This window comes from Ustilago hordei, assembly GCF_900519145.1.
Source record: "Ustilago hordei strain Uho2 genome assembly, contig: UHO2_contig_15, whole genome shotgun sequence".
In the NCBI taxonomy this organism is placed as follows: Eukaryota; Fungi; Basidiomycota; class Ustilaginomycetes; order Ustilaginales; family Ustilaginaceae; genus Ustilago; species Ustilago hordei.
The window spans coordinates 171,297-187,135 of NW_024545281.1; the positions used below are offsets into that span (position 1 = coordinate 171,297).

At 49.4% G+C, this 15,839-nt stretch overlaps 4 protein-coding genes and 1 non-coding gene across 5 annotated transcripts; 2 read left to right on the forward strand and 3 right to left on the reverse strand.

Annotated features, from left to right (window-relative positions):
- Window positions 1-631: 631 nt before the first annotated feature.
- Window positions 632-2,815, reverse strand: UHO2_05734 (uncharacterized protein; the record flags this gene model as incomplete). Its single annotated transcript, XM_041558633.1, has 1 exon — window positions 632-2,815. One exon carries the CDS (start codon window positions 2,813-2,815, stop codon window positions 632-634), a length of 2,184 nt encoding a protein of 727 aa, XP_041414567.1.
- A 907-nt stretch (window positions 2,816-3,722) lies between these two features.
- UHO2_05735 (uncharacterized protein) lies at window positions 3,723-5,723 on the forward strand (the record flags this gene model as incomplete). The annotated part of the gene is made up of 1 exon (XM_041558634.1): window positions 3,723-5,723. The coding sequence occupies one exon, from the start codon at window positions 3,723-3,725 to the stop codon at window positions 5,721-5,723; it is 2,001 nt and encodes a 666-aa protein (XP_041414568.1).
- A 4,324-nt stretch (window positions 5,724-10,047) lies between these two features.
- tRNA-Ala(AGC) lies at window positions 10,048-10,132 on the reverse strand. Its single transcript has one exon. It is a non-coding gene; the product is annotated as a tRNA-Ala (tRNA).
- Window positions 10,133-10,906: 774 nt separating this feature from the next.
- Window positions 10,907-12,580, forward strand: UHO2_05736 (uncharacterized protein; the record flags this gene model as incomplete). Its single annotated transcript, XM_041558635.1, has 1 exon — window positions 10,907-12,580. The coding sequence occupies one exon, from the start codon at window positions 10,907-10,909 to the stop codon at window positions 12,578-12,580; it is 1,674 nt and encodes a 557-aa protein (XP_041414569.1).
- Window positions 12,581-12,814: 234 nt separating this feature from the next.
- UHO2_05737 (uncharacterized protein) lies at window positions 12,815-15,124 on the reverse strand (the record flags this gene model as incomplete). Its single annotated transcript, XM_041558636.1, has 1 exon — window positions 12,815-15,124. One exon carries the CDS (start codon window positions 15,122-15,124, stop codon window positions 12,815-12,817), a length of 2,310 nt encoding a protein of 769 aa, XP_041414570.1.
- Window positions 15,125-15,839: the final 715 nt, after the last annotated feature.

Consider the following 15,839-nt stretch of genomic DNA (forward strand, 5'->3'; position numbering starts at 1 on the left):
GATAAGCAAGTGTGATTATGTGATGATGTGATTATGTGATTGTATGATTATGTGATGATGTGATTATGTGATTGTATGATTATGTGATTGTATGATTATGTGATTGTATGAAAGTGTGATTGTATGAAAGTGTGATTGTGTGGGAATATTGTGTCGGATGAGGCGTCTCTGGGTACTGTACCGAACGATTGGTTGAAAGGGCTGAATTTGAAGCTCTCTGAACATCATTTGAACCCTTTTTTTCTTTTTTCTTTTTTCTTTACTTTTTGTAATTGTCAATTTTCAGGTCCCTGGCCGATTCGGAAGAGCCTTTTCTCGCTCTCTTTCTCGCGTCTGCTCTTGTGCCCGGAAGGAAACCGCTGTCGGTTGCTTGAAATTTTCAGGAACACAGCATACACACACGTACGCACGCACGCACGCACGCACGCTCGCTCGCTCGCTTTCTTTGCTGCTGTTGAATATATATATATATATATATATATATATATGACTCCGGGGCAAAGTCAAGCTCGCTTGGGCTTCAAGATGAGATCCAGTCGACACGCACCGACACGCACGGATACGCACGGACACCGCCAAGCCAGCCTTGTGCCACTCACAGTAACTATAGCCGTGCCACCATCATGCTGCTCTAGTAAACCCGTATCCCTCTCGTGTCGTAAGGCAACAAGGCAAGTGCGACAGGACACAACAGCGTCACACTTGCTGCCAAATAAAGCACCTGCTTAGCCTGCTGCTCGGTCTGGTCTCTGTACAGTGCATCGGCTGCCAAGGGTGCGACGATGCTGGCCAGCCGGCCAAGGGTGGAAGCGAGACCGCTTGCGGTACCTCTTACCTGACTTGGATAGATCTCCGCTACAAAAGCATACAGAATGCAATTGAAAAAGCTCTGTGCAAAATATTCAGCAGCGTTGGCACCAATACTTGCCGCCTGCGTCTCCACCATCGTGAACAAGAAGAACGACACCGCCATCAACGCAGACGAAACCACCATTGCCCACTGTCTTCCGAGTTTAGGAACTTCAATCATCGCCGCACCCAACGCAACCGCCAAGATACCGGGCAAATAAATCAGAATGTAGTTGCGATACCTCCTTTCCATCGATGTATCTTCGGCTGCACCCTTTGCTCGTAGCATCTGCGGCAGGTAGAAGCCCGCCAGAGTGAAGCCCCAAAAGTCGCCGATAAAGGTGATCCAGATGATCGTTGTTACTCGTGCCATCCTGCCATCGCCGAACAAGGTTTTAGCGTTCAAGAACAACGCTACCATCTCTTTTGCCGATTTCTTGGCTTGTTGCAGACGAGAAGCTTTGCCACCACCTGCATCCAGTCCTTCTCGCTCTTCTCGATCTTGGTCCATGTGTTGGTCCATGTACTCGCCTCCTTGGTGCGCAGCGATACGTTTGGCTGCCTCACGGAAGTCGGCTTGGGTGAAGAGTGGCTCGATCTTGCTCTTGTTGGTGATGAGGATCTGTTGAATGATCTTGAGCGCTTTCGCATCTTTCCCGCGTGCCAGCAGATACTCTGGCGATTCGCGCAAGGTGAACATGAAGAATCGAGCCACAAAGACGAGCCAAGTGATACAGCCGAGTGTAAAGAGAGTGTAGCGCCAACCCATGTTGTTGCTGCGTCTACAGCTTGCTGCCGAGTCGCAGGCATACTTGGGGATCAAGCCATACGAGATTCCGGAGCAAACCAGCACACCGAGCGGCTGGAAAATGCAGAGTGCAGCGACAAGCAATCGCCTCTTACACGGAAGGAACTCAATCGTAATCGTAGCATCGATCGGCATGTTGCCTCCAATACCAAACCCAATCAAGGCGGCCAAAACACATAGTGTCTCGAAGCTACCTGCTCCACCACTTGCAATACCAAACACAGATGCGATCAAAGTGGTCACGTAGAAACTCCATCGTCTGCCAACAACGTCGACAGCAAAGCCGAAGAACAACGCTCCCACTCTCAAACCTGCTGAGAAAGCGGTTTGAAGCGGACCTGTACGTCCTTGGATCTGGTCGTCAAACTCGTACGCCACCTGTGTAACGATGAGACCAAGCGCTTGTGCCCAGAGCAAGTCGATAAAGTATCCGCATCCGCAGAGGAACCAAATGCACATCTGGTACGTGCCCATCCCCATACGATCCAACTCGGCTGAGATCATCATCGATTTGTTCTCCATCAGTGTTTTGGTGGGATCAAAGATCTCATCCAACGAAACATGCTTAGGTCCACGCGAGCCTTGGCCTTCTGCAGAGCTGCCTCGCCGACTCGAGTTGCGAGGTGTATACGATAAGACCTCCTGACCAGCCGACTTGGCTGCCCTCTCATCGTCCTTGTACTCGTCAGCCAGTCTATGCGAATTGGAACGCTTCATCTTGATCGAATTGGACCTCTTGGTGCCGGGATGATCTCCTTTCTTGCTGCGAGAGGTGCAAGAAGCAGAGTTGGAGCTGCGTTCAAGCAAAGGCCGATGGTCACTGTCCTTTCGCTGCCCTTGGTAGTAGTCCTCTTCGTCCTCGTCGTCGAAAAAGTCGTCGGTGCAAGTAGCGTCCTGTTCCCAGCCTTGCTCTTGCTGGGAAGCGTAGCTGTTGCGGGCGTAGGATGCACGTGCTTTGCCGTCGCCGTTGGAGGCTGCTCTTGATTGTGAGACGCAAGTGCGCCCGGTCGAGCCGTGCGACTGGTACAAAGGCGGGTCGGGAGAGGATCGTAGCCGTGCTCTCTGCGTTACAGCGGTCGCGGGCGATGTAGAGGAGGCTATTGAAGACGAATCAGAAGGGTATGTTGTATGGCTGTTGGAGGTGGTGGCAGAAGGCATCGCCGTCTCTCACCGGATCGAGGGTATGATGGGGGAGAGAAGAAGAGATGGGAGAGAGAAGAAGAGATGGGAGAGGAAAAGAGATGGAAGAGGAGAAGAGATGGGCGAGGAAAAGAAAGTTGCCAAGGATAGAAACGAAGGAGTGAATCAGAGTCGAGGTCTTCTGCTTCTATGAGCCGTCAGAGTGCGAGAGATGGCGTCACAACTGGACATGAGGAGCGAAAGCGAGAGGATCAACAAGAGGCCAAGTTAACACAGAGAGCATCAAGTAAGGAGGAGCAGCTAACAGGCGGCGCTCGAGGAGTGAGACAAGACCGACCCGGTAAAAGGCATACATTCAAGAAGATGGTTGAATGCACAGTAACAAGGGCGACTAACTGCAGCAGCAACATGCTCTCGCACACGAGTTCAATGGAATGCCTCACCTATGTTGTTCTCATACAACAGGGAGAGCCAAGGTGCAACGGAGGATAGCAAGATTGCGATGCTCCTCTCGATGCAGGTGGGCTAGTCAGCAGTTTCTTGCCCTCAAATCAAAGTGCTAATCCATGGTGACTTGCATTCCCTAGGCGAGGCCGAGCGAGCGAAGCATGAAGATGGCCATACATCCCATCCCATCCCATCCCATCCCATCCCATCCCATCAGCTTGTGCTTCGAAGGAGAGCATACAAGCCTTGACAAGGAGAGGTCGAGTAAGCGATCAGAGCGGAATCCGGTGCGAGGCACTTTGACAGTGTCCATCGCTTCTGCTTGTGTAAAGTTGCAGAATCTGACGCGCGCTTGATGTTGGGTAATGCTTACATAATGCTGATGTTTTTGCTCCACATCTCAAGCTCGTCAAAGCTCGAGAGGCTGCTTGTCATCCTCGTCACCACCATCAGGACATGCTTTAGCTCAACTACATCCATGTCGCAGCACACTTTGCTCGTCGTAGGAGGCGCCGGCTTTCTCGGCAGCGCCATCTCCAAAGCTGCACTTGCAAAAGGATGGCGAGTTCTCTCCGTCTCACCCTCTGGAACACCCTACCATACACCAGCAGGGCACCGACCAGCATGGTCATCAAGTGCCAACATCGAATGGCATGCTGCTGATGCCCTCGACCCATCATCGTATGCTCGTTTGGCTGACAGAGCAACTGCTGCCGTCCACACTGTAGGCATCCTTCTGGAGTCCGACTACAAGTCCAAATCCTCTTCAGCTTCGCCCATTCGCAATGCTCTTGCTGGTGTCGCTAAAGGATGGGGCCTGCGGTTGCCTTGGTCTGGTGCAGACTCGAATCCTCTTCACGCTTCCAAATACCCGGACCCATCGCATTCGCCGCGCAGAGACGGACGCTTCAGCTACGAAAACATGAACAGGGACAGTGCCATTGCTGTTGCACACACTTTTCTCTCCTCCTTGAGACATCGATCCTTGCATCCCATCCAAGGCTCGAGCTCAGCATCGATCTCAGCTCCCGCACCCTTCATCTACATCTCAGCCGAAGATCTCTTCCGACCCATCGTCGATGCAAGATACATCAGAACAAAGCGTCAAGCAGAGTCCGCAATCGCACGCCTTGCCGCACATCTCCATCCTCCCTCCCCATCTGGCACTGCTACACGAGACAGCTCCGAAGCCATCCTCGACGCGGATGGAGCAGGCTTGCAAGCAGAGCTTCGCGACGAACCTGCATCGGACGCAGTGCACGCCAACGCCGCGAGCGAAGCCAGTTCGGATTCGACATCAATTCAAGGTCTTGTCCGACCAGTCTTCCTCCGACCGGGCCTGATGTACCACCCACATACACGCCCAGGCTCGACATTACCAGCAGCAATCCTCGAAGCCTCTGCAGCACTTCACCGCTCTCCCCCCCTCCCGTTGCCTATTCCGACACCGGCGCAACTCATCGCTCGTCTTGGCGGCAACGACAGCAACTCTAGCTCTCAGTCCATAGCTCGACTCCTCACCACGCCGCCACTACACATCGATACAGTCGCCAAAGCGGTCTGTGCGGCTATCGAAGATCAAAGCGTTTTTGGCGCGGTAGATGTGTACGCAATTAGGAAGTTGGCTGGGTGGAAAGATGATGCTTCGCTCAACGCAAGCGTTCATAGTCAAGCCGTAGCTGGTGCTGCTAGACCAGCTTGGCCATCTACCCAGCAGCAACCACTGCAACCACTGCAGGCTGCTCCGAGACCCACTTCTCCACATGCAGTACGACACACTTCTGCAATCACCCCCGCTGGTCAGCAGAGAAGGTTCACTTCTCCACCTCGCTCCACTCTCGCCTTAAGGAAGGGAAAGCAGTTGGTGGTCAAGCGAACCTTGTTCAAGCTTGCAGATCTAGGCAAGCTCGCATCTAGCGCCATCTCTTCTGCCACTTCCAACAACACCACCAGCGGCGCCAAGCAGGGCAGTCGTTCGTACCGCGACTCTCAAGGTCGCACAGTCTATGAAACGTCCAAGATGCTCGCCCACCCTTCAGATACGCTCTTCAGTGTAGTTGCTGACGTGGACTCCTACAAGCACTTCCTTCCTTACTGTCAAGACTCTCATGTGCTTGGACCCGCAGATCAGAACTCACCCAATGCAGTGTTAGCAGATCTGACAGTTGGCTTTGGAAGCTTCTGCGAGACTTATACTTCCAAAGTCACCATGGTGCGTGGAGAAAAGGGCAAGGGAGCAAGTGTGGTGGCAGAAGCTGTACAGCCCAATCCTGTCTTTTCCTTCTTATCGACCAAGTGGTCCTTTCATCCGATCAAGCAAGCCAACGAGACTCTGGTGGAGTTCAGTCTGGTCTACGCATTCAGGAATCCCGTCTACGGTGCGATGGCAGGCAACCTATTTGAACAGATGAGTCGACAGATGATCGATGCGTTTCAGACGCGCGCGAACAAGTTGCATCCCAACACTTCTCCATCTTGATAATAGCATCCATTCTTCATCTTTCTTTGTCACCGCTAGTCACTTCTTCCAGTGCAAAGATCTTGTTCAGAATACAGCTGCGTCCAAAATTGCCCGACATCTAATTAATTTGATATGGTGTTCTCAGGTCCTTTTCATGATGATGACCAGTATCCTTTGTTCTCTTTGACAACACCCACTTTATTTGGTATGGTTGCAAAGCTTGGATAGCCTGCTATCAGAATACATGAGAAAAAAAGGGTGGTCCTGCCAAAGAATATGCTGGAATTTAGGTTGGCACTCTTTGAAGCCCCTCCTCCTCCTCAATTAATTCTGTACCTTGTGTAACTCATGCTTTGCACAGAATTGAGCTAATAGACCATGCTTGAAACTTCATATGATTGTAGTATGATTAAAAAAAAAAAAAAAAAAAGAAAAAAAAAAAAAAAAAAAGAAGAAGATGTTTTGGGGTGTTTTGACAAAAAATCAATATGGGGAGGACTAAATACACCACCACTCACCTATTACAGGTCAAAGAGCTGCTCCAAGCAGGTTTATCAACAATAGAGATAGCAACTAAACTGTCTATCAACAAATCCAGCATTGCTGAACTGGCAAAACAGGTACCAGAGAGTGAATATGTGAGAAGGACTCTTGGGTGGTGTCATGGGACCAGATGTGCAGAAGCAGAAGTCATATGAGGAGGAATGCAGGAATCAAGGATTGGGCAAATTGAGGGGCTTACAACAAAGTTCATCAAGATCTGTAGTAGAGAGGCTCTATGACAGATCTCACCCAGATTGGCATGAGCAGGGATTGTACCACAAATCCTGCCAGGATCTGTAGTATCATGATTGTATGATAGAGCTTGTGGAAACCAGTGGAAAGACACTGGGCCTACAGGCCTCACAACAGGACATGTGGCAAGGACATCTGGGTCTGCCACCCTAATGAAGCAGGGGCTTGCTTGATGATGAACTTGGGGGCAGGAGAATAGGTGAGATGGAAAGGGGGTGAGAGTCACCACTCAGATGAAGTGGGGAGAGCCCCTATCAATAATGAAGCAGCACAAGGACCTTCCATCTGCAAGGAGTAAAGGAAATCATGCTAACAAACAGCATCATAAGGCAAGCAGGCCTGCTAGGAGGGAGAGTCAAGAGTAGGAGAAGCAGTGTAGGAGGAGACCACATAGGGTAAGAGCAGTGTCGCCTGCAACGCTGCAAGGACATCTATGTCACAGGGCCAGCGCAGAGATCATAAGCAGCCATGCTGCACAGCCACCAAAATGAGCTTGGTGCACCAGAAGTGGAACTGGTCAAGACCAAGGGGCTCCAACCAATCTCACTGAGAATGGTCTGACAGTAAGCTGGGGGGAAACCTCATCAAGAATGGTTGAGACAGTGGGTACTGGGAAGTTTCACTGAGACTGGCCCAAGATGAAGTGGATTGACCAGCCCCACAATGAGATGAGGGTGCCCCACCAAGATCAAAGGGTCAGCCACTGAGAGCAGGGAACAAGAGACCTTGCCACCAGATGAGGTGGGAGGAGACCCCTGAGCATGATGAAGTTGGCATAGGAGGATCGTCACCTCAGCCAGGGGAGTAAGGATAGGAAGGGCAGGATAGAAGTAGGAGCCAGATAGAACAGGATGGATGGGGAGGCCATACCCTGTAAGGAAGGGGGGCCATGGTGAGGTAGACACCATGGCATGAAGATATATATACACCCCTCTGTCATAGTGAATGAGTGGATCTGGCATCCACTCTATTCTTAACTAAACTATACTCTACTGTAACATATACTTAGTTGTTCCATCACATAGTGCAATTGCAGGCCATTGCTACTAATCCAAGCAGGTGTGTTGTATCACCTCTCACTGACATCATCTGTAGGCAGTAGTTACTGTGGTCCAGATAATCACCTCTCTGAAGGCAGTACTCATACTGTAGTCTGGGCTTCTCTCACCAATTCACCATTTGCTCATCAACACCTCAAACACTCATGTCAAGTCAATGGATCATCATCCCATATATTAAGTGTCCTGCAACAAACAGGAACTGACTGTGCCATGTTACCACTGAACTGAGTGTTCACAGCAGTTAGCTGAAACTCACCAAACAAATAATCCTTCAAGCAGTCTCAGTGAAAGTGGCTGACAGGTGCATACTCAAGCATGCTCACTGAAACTGGTTGAAATCACCCAAAATGGTAGCTTTCGGGTTCCAGGCACACGACCACTGACAATCTACATAAAACACACTTGCTCTTCATCATAGTAGTTGAGTGGATCCCCATCCACTCTACACCTTACATCACTAGTTATAGCTTCACAGAAAGTATAGTTAGTATTCCATCAACAGTTGCAATTGCAAAGCATTGCTTCTACCAAAGCACATGTGTTGTATCACTGCTCATTGACATCATCCAAAGGCAGTATCAACTGCGGTCTGGATATGGATTGACACCAAAGGTGGTTCATACTGCAGTCCAGCTCTCTCGATCATTAGAACCAAAGGCAGTTGCCCACTGTGGTCCAGGGATCACCTCTCATTCTATTGACACACTGGACACTTGTGTTGAAGCAACCTCATTGGCACCAGACCTTGGTGTCATTGCAACATATCTACAGTTATTGAAAGTGCCAAGCTACCTCTGGATGGAGTGTCCACAGTGGTTAGTCAAAACCTGCAATAACTTTCAAGCTACCACATATTTGAGCAAGAAAAGTCATAGAAGGCTTCTATGACAGATTTCAGCAAGAATAATAATAAAGGCCTTTTACCACAGAACTTGATAGGATCAGTAGTAGTTATCTTTATGAAGGCAAGAGGTGTTTGCCAAGGAGTATAGACATTGGACTGTTGAACAATGGAAGAATGTCATCTGGAGTGATGAATGCAAGGTTCAATGCATTGGAAAGGGCTTGGAAAAGCAATACTGGTCCAGGGATGTCAACCATGATATATATATATATATATATATACCTGCACTCCAGGGTGGCAGCCACAGCATCATGATTTGGGGGTGTATGGCCTGGGCAGGCCTAGGTCTAACAGTCTATATAGATGGCAAACTGAATTTGGAGCATTACATTGAGTTGCTGGAGGAAGTGGTGCCTGGTAGCATCTTGAAATGGAAGAATATACAGAGGATTCCACCAAGGGATAAATTGATCTTTCAGCAAGACAATGGCCACCCTCACACTGCCAAAGTTGCCAAGGAGTACCTGGAGGAGGTCAAACTCAATGTATTGCCCTGGCCTGCAATGTCTCCAGACCTGAATCCTATAGAACATGTGTGGCAGCAGCTGAAAAAGCAGCTATATTAGCAAAGATATACTATCAACAACAAAGCTCAACTCATTGCAGCTATCAACAGGCTTTGGGCAACTTTTCCCAAGGAATCAGTCCAGGCACTCATAAAGTCAATGCCCAGGAGGTTACAGGCTGTAAGGGTTGCAAAAGGGGGTCATACAAAAGACTAAAGTATAGTATATAGTACTTTAGGAGGAGCTTTACACTCAAAAAAAAAAAAAAAAAAAAAAAAAAAAGTTGTGGCACATTCACTGTGCACAAATGTGGTCCAATCAGAACAAAATTTATATGTACTTGTAGCTCTCAATCTCAGCTTTCCAACAATATGTCACAAGCTACACTTCTTTGAGGATAGCAGTTTTTGAGAAGCAAAGTTGATGTGTGGTGATGAGCATTTAATTATCCTAAAAGATGCTGGGCAATTTTGGATGCAACTTAGGGGGTTTCAGTTTTATTTCTTTTTTGGAAACTCAAGTTAATTTTGAGTTTTCACTTGCATCAAATCTTCATTACTTACATAAGCTCTGCCATTTTGGAAAATACCCTAGTTTTTGAAAATGCTGCCTCAGCAGTACCAATGTGGCAGAGTTTTCAGAATTGGACCTGAGTCTTCACTCATGTGATGTTGCATGTGATTTACTTGCACAAATGCCTCCACTTTTCCTGCACAGCTTGTTTTGCATGAACCCATGGTGTCAATAATGACTATATATACTTTGATTGTGCAACAAGAGTGTCAAAGATGGTGGAGCTACAAGGTGGTTTGGATTCCAGAACTGCTTCATGTTCCAGCCAACACACTTCATGTTCTGGCCAACACTACCCTAACTCTTGGTCTAAAAACACAGCTTACATTTGGGGGCATCAATTTTCTGGCCTTTTTTCACTATTCGAAAACTAGAGTTTTCGAGGGCAAAAAAAAAAAAAAAAAACTGAAACCCCCTAATGAGGCTTTGCGTAAAAAGTTATGCTAACCAAAAATACACAGAAAAGAAGAAGAAGGGAAAAAAAAAAAAAAAAAAAAAAGGAGTGGAGACTGCATGAGTCGAACACGCGACCTTTCGCACATTAGGTTGGATGCTAAGCGAACGCTCTACCAACTGAGCTAAACCCCCATCTACACGGACCTCGGCTGACTTTGCGTCTATAGTGGTTCTCCAATATAGACCGTAAAAACGATGCATTGCCGATCGAAAAGAATTTTCCTGTTTCTCCGATTTCGGCTTTTGCCCTGTCATCCGGTCTTGTACGACCTTATCCAACCTGACCATGCCAGGCTCTCATGATTGCATTTTGGATCGCATCTCTCTGTTACATGCTAGGCCGAAGTTTGTTGCAGCGGAGATAAGCTATTCAGATGATGTCGGCTGATTGAGATGGTGTTCGAGTGACAAAGCAAACACTGCGAGAGGCATGAAGTTTTACCGACCAACGTTAAACGCACTTTGTTGTCTCGCTCAGCTTCTCTGATTCGTCTATCGTTGTCGGCGATACAGTGCAGTCGGATGGATTGAGATTGAGAGGGATCCTTTTGTGGCATGTGAACTCTGCGTTTGTACCTCCGATCTTTCCCTTTTGCCGCTCAGGGCCGAAAATAGGCCGTTGCCGAGTCAGAGAGTGTTGGATAGCAAGAATAGGGAGGAAGGAGCGACTTGGGTCGAACTTGGCTAGCTTCTTGACCATCATCACTATCCTTGCTCTATCTCTGAACTTGGTCGTTTGCACACCACCGCTAACGTCGCTTGCCATCACGAGGCTACATCTCAACATTGCAAACATATTATACGAGTCTTTGGGCCAAGGAGGAAAGCCAAGAAAGGATCATGGCCACAACTTTGCAGCACCATCAAATCGCAACAATCGACGGCACAATGACACCATACACAGCAATGACTGGCCAAGGCTCCTCTTCACGCTCACGGACCGACTCGAGTTCATCCCGTTCGCCACATTCAAATGGAAAGACGATTATCGAGGATCAACAGCAAAGCAAGATTGTCTCTGCCCCTCTTCCGGCTGAACTGCATCCCGCATCCTCCCAACTTGCCCGTCGAGAGGTAGATGCGGATAAGGATCTCGAAAAAGTCCCGCAAGCCGACGGCTGGATGCTAAAATCAGAAGCTTCATGCGATGCCATCTGGGTCGACTTCCCCCCCGGAGATGGGGAAAACCCGTTGAACTTCTCGAAAAGGCGCAAGTGGTGTATCACCATGCTCGGTGTCCTGTTTACCGCTGAAGTAGCTGCAACCGCTTCTGCCTACGTACCTGGCATCCCCTCCATGGAACGAGATCTCAATATCACCAACCATGAACTTTCCCTTCTCGGCATTGCAGTTTACCCACTCGGATTCTCTCTACCGCCGTTAGTGCTGGCTCCGTTATCGGAGGTGTTGGGTAGGAATCCGATGTATTTGGTCTGCCATCTGTGCTATAGCCTCTTATTCGTCGGCTTAGGGCTTGCCAAGAATACATCGACAATGATTGTATTGAGATTCTTGCAAGGAGCGTTTGGTAGTACGGGTAGTACAATGGTTGGTGGCAGTATCAGTGATATTTGGGTTAGTAGTGAAAGAGGCCAACCAATGGCCTTGTTTGCCACTGGTGCCATCTTCGGCACTGGCATCGGCCCCGTTTGGGCAGGATGGGTGGAAGAAAACACAAGCTTGGGTTGGAGGTGGATTGAGTACATCCAGGCTATCTACACTGCATTCATTCTTATCCTTCTTCTGCTCTTCCTTGGCGAAACACGTGGGAGCATCATCCTCAGCCGTCGAGCAGCGAAACTGCGCAAAAGCACAGGAGATCAACGATACAAAGCAAGGGCAGAACTAGAAAGAGCATCGCTCAGCCTCCTAATCAAAAACTCGCTCAGCCGACCACTGATCTTCTTGGTCAAGGAACCCATCGTAACCTTCTTCTCTCTCTGGATCGCCTTCACGTGGGGGTTCATGTACATGCTTCTTTCTTCCATCGCTCTCATTACCGCCCAACATTCTTTCACCCCCGGAGAGACTGGCTTGGTCTTCATCTCCATAGCTGCAGCTGGTATTCTGGGTAACTTGATCAACCCGATCCAAGAACGTCTCTACGCTAAACATTACCCTACAAAGGGCCCCGAAGCACGCTTATACCTTGCTTGCGCAGGTGCGATTTTTTTCCCCATAGGATGCTTTATCTACGCCTGGACCTCTTTCCCGCATACCAACATCGCTGGACCCGTTGTTGGCGTTACCACTCTGATGGTATCCATATACCACATTTACCTCAGCGTCTTCAATTACTTGGCCGATTCCTATCTTTGCTATGCTAGCTCGGCCTTGGCGGCGCAGAGCTTTGCGAGGAACATTTTTGCCTTTATCTTCCCCTTGTTCGTGCAATATATGTATAAAGGTATGGGATATCAGTGGGCGAGTACGTTAAGTGGCTTGTTGGGAGCAGTGTTGGGCGTTGTGCCCTTCGTGCTGTTCTTCTATGGAGAGAGGATTAGGGCAAAGAGTAAGATCAGTTTGGCTTTGCAGAAGCAGTTCGAAGAACAGCAGGAGAGGGACAAGGGCCGGCCCTAGCTTGCTGCATACATCATCTCCTTACTGCATTCCATTTCATATTTCACGCAGAAAGAGTTGACATGGATGAGAGCATCTGCCCTTTTCGTGGGCAAGGTGCCAAGACTTGAACTCAGATCAGCACGGGCAAAGGACGAGATTTGCCAAGTTGGGATGTCAGTATTAGTATTGAACAACGAATGAATGGGCACGAATGAATGAAACCAAGACATGCAAAAATGGCCAACGAGGGCCTTACTTGGCCTTAGGTGGACCTCTCCTAGCACCAACCTGAGGAGGAGCCTTGTTGAACTTGTTACCACCTCCCACGCCCTTTGCACCAGCTCCATTCGGCTGCCTCAACCTGACCTTCTCCTTACTCTTCACCTTGTCTCCTTCCGCCAGCAAGGACTTATCCGCCTTGAAGGCGCCTTTAGCAGAAGCAGGAAATTTCTTGTTCTTCTTCTCCATCCTCCTGTTGATCCTATCCTGATCCTCTTTCTTGAGCTGTTTTCTCTCATCCTTGCTCAATGTGGCGTACAAGTCTGCCTTCTTTGCGATATCGGCCGAGTTGGCGGGTGGTGCACGAGAAGCGCTCGGACTACCAGGGCTGATCTTTGTGGGCGGCATCGTACGCTGTCTTTTCTTCTGCAGTGCATGGGGCGAGGTACCGTTGGGTGTGGGTGCGCCGGAAGATCGTTCGTATCGAGGAGACTTGCGTTGTGGAGTGCCGGGTTCCGCTTGATCCTCCTCAGCGTTCGAGTGCTTTTTGGAGCGAGGATGAGGAGAATCGTTAGTTTGAGACTTGCAATAAGCAACGCGGATAGGACGACCTTTGAGCTTGAGTCTACGTTTCAACTCTTTCCCGCCCGCAGCGATGGCAGCCGAAGCACCGAGAGAACCTTTGACACCTTTGATCGATTCAAGCAAGGCTTGATCGGCGTTGTAAATTGCCATGACTTCATCTACGCATTGTTGCGAAGCGAAGCGTACGTAACCGATACCTTTGCCCATTTGTGTGGCTGCATCTCGGATCAATCGGACTGAACGGACGTATTCGGCGTCGCGAACGACAGACTCGGTAGGTTTGCGCTGTTCGGGTGGAACGAATGGGAACTCGCGTGATAGGGAATCGAGAAGGTCTTTCGGTGCTCGTTTGCCGTCGAGACCTGTGACAGGGATTGTGATCGCTTCGCCCGCAGGACCAAGCTCTTCGACGAGCAGTGATTCAAAAAACGCTCGAACTTCTTCTTCGTCTGTTTCGAAATCGAGACCGCCGACGAAGAGGGTGGATTTGGGATCGGTGGTCGCGTTGCTGGATCCTGCAAGGTTGCCGTCCAGGGTCTTGACCTTTTCGAGGCCAGAGGTGAGAACTTGGCCAGGCGAGATAGACTTGACGAGATCCACTCGCAAGTGACGTCCTTCGAATGGCTGACCATCGGCAAATGGTGCAATGAGCGCTGCAAGGATGTAGCCTGTGAGTCTGCAGTCGAGCTCGATTCGGCGTGTGCTTGCTTGTGCAGCATCCTTGGACTTGGCTTTGGGCGGGGCAATATCATAAAGGTGATCAAGCACGGCCTGGGGGTGGGCGATGGTGAGGTATGCAGAAACACTCTTTGCCTTTTCGTGGAAATCCTGGTTGATGAAGGCGATCTTTCGCTTCTGCTGTGCTGTGAGAGGAGCCTGCGATCCTAGACCACCTTCGACAGCAGCAACAGCCTCTTTGTAGTTTTGACTGCGGTCGTTGGACTTGCCCTTGTTTTTGTTCTTCTTGTTCTTCTTCTTGCCCGAAGCATCGTCGTCGTCGTCGGCATCTGCATCAAGATTGACGGTGGGAGTAGCGAAAGGGACAGAGCGGAAACGAAGCGCGGTAGCTTTGGTGAGGATAGGGTATGGAGAGAAGGACTCGATGAAGGACGTGAGCTTGCGCTGAAGAGAGCGGGACTGGGCAGTCTCGATAGGAACGTTGCCGATGAAGAGTGTGCGCTGGTCTCGTGTCTCGGAGGGCTCGTGCTCTTGTTTGAATGTCTTTTTGCGTTGCTTGGCTGGGGCCTCGGTGGTGTTGTTCTTGCCCCTGCCTCTGATGACCGACTCGTGCTGAGGAGGGACATAAGGCTCGTCCTCTTCTGGAGCTTCGGCATCATCTTGGTTGTCAGAATCGTCTTCTGCTTCACTTTGGCTGAATAAAAGTGATCCTTCATCGTCCAACTCCTCGTCGACGCTTGAGAGGTCTCCATGGCCTTGTTCCATCTCTACATTGTCGTTGTCGTCGTTGTCGTCGTTGTCATCATGCTCTGCTTCTTCATTGCTTTCCTCCTGTTCAGAGTCTTCCTGGGCTACTTGCTCGAGCTGTTGCTGGGCTGCTTTGCGCTTTCTGGAGTTGGATGGGCCAGATGCGGCGGCAGTGCTGGTGGATGTGGATCTTGCAGTGACGGCAGGAAGAGGTGCTGGTGGCGCTGCCTTGAAGATTGCGTCGAGTTCCGAATCGAAGCCATCGGGGGTTGCTGCTGGAGCAGGAGTCTGAGCAGTAGCCGAGCTGTCCTTTTTTGTCGACTTGTTGGCCATCTTTCTGTTGCTTGATATGGCCTTTGAGGAGTGGTGAAGAAGGTGCTGAGGTGGGGGTTGGGGGTTACAAAATCTGAACAGAAGAAAAAGGTTGAGAATTTCGTTGCATTCATTCCTTCGTTCAGGCTCGAGATGACCTTGGCCGACTTCCGAAATCTTTGTTTCGCACGATAACATTAAGGAGCTGTGACACTTTGCTGATCTAACAACGTTTTGCCCCTTGATTTTACGCCGCTCATCTTTCGCCGCTGCAAGGAAGCAGCTTCCAAGACTTGCATTTCAAAAGCACGACGCGTTGTTGTGTGTGTTGTATTGTCGCTATTACACTACCAATCGATAGACACATCCGATTTATTGTAACACTTTTAATAGTAATAGAAAGAACTTAGGTTGAAGTTTATACCAAAAGGGGGATTTGTTGTATCCAGCTGTAAAGGGGACCTAATTAGAAATTAGGCCGTTGGACACGGATATGAAAACAACCGCCATCAGAGGCTTGAGACTGATGAAATGCCACAACTACAATTCTACAATTACAATTTCACTTGGCATTCCCACCAGCCCTCTTGCCTGTTGAAATGGACTCTCCTCTTCTGCCCAAGTCTCCATCTCTTTGGCAGGCACTGGCCCAGTGTCGGTTGGTTCCCTTTCATGGGGATTGCCTTTGTTTGCCCTCTGCTGCGTGTGTGTATGTGTGTGCGGGCGCTCTGTTTTT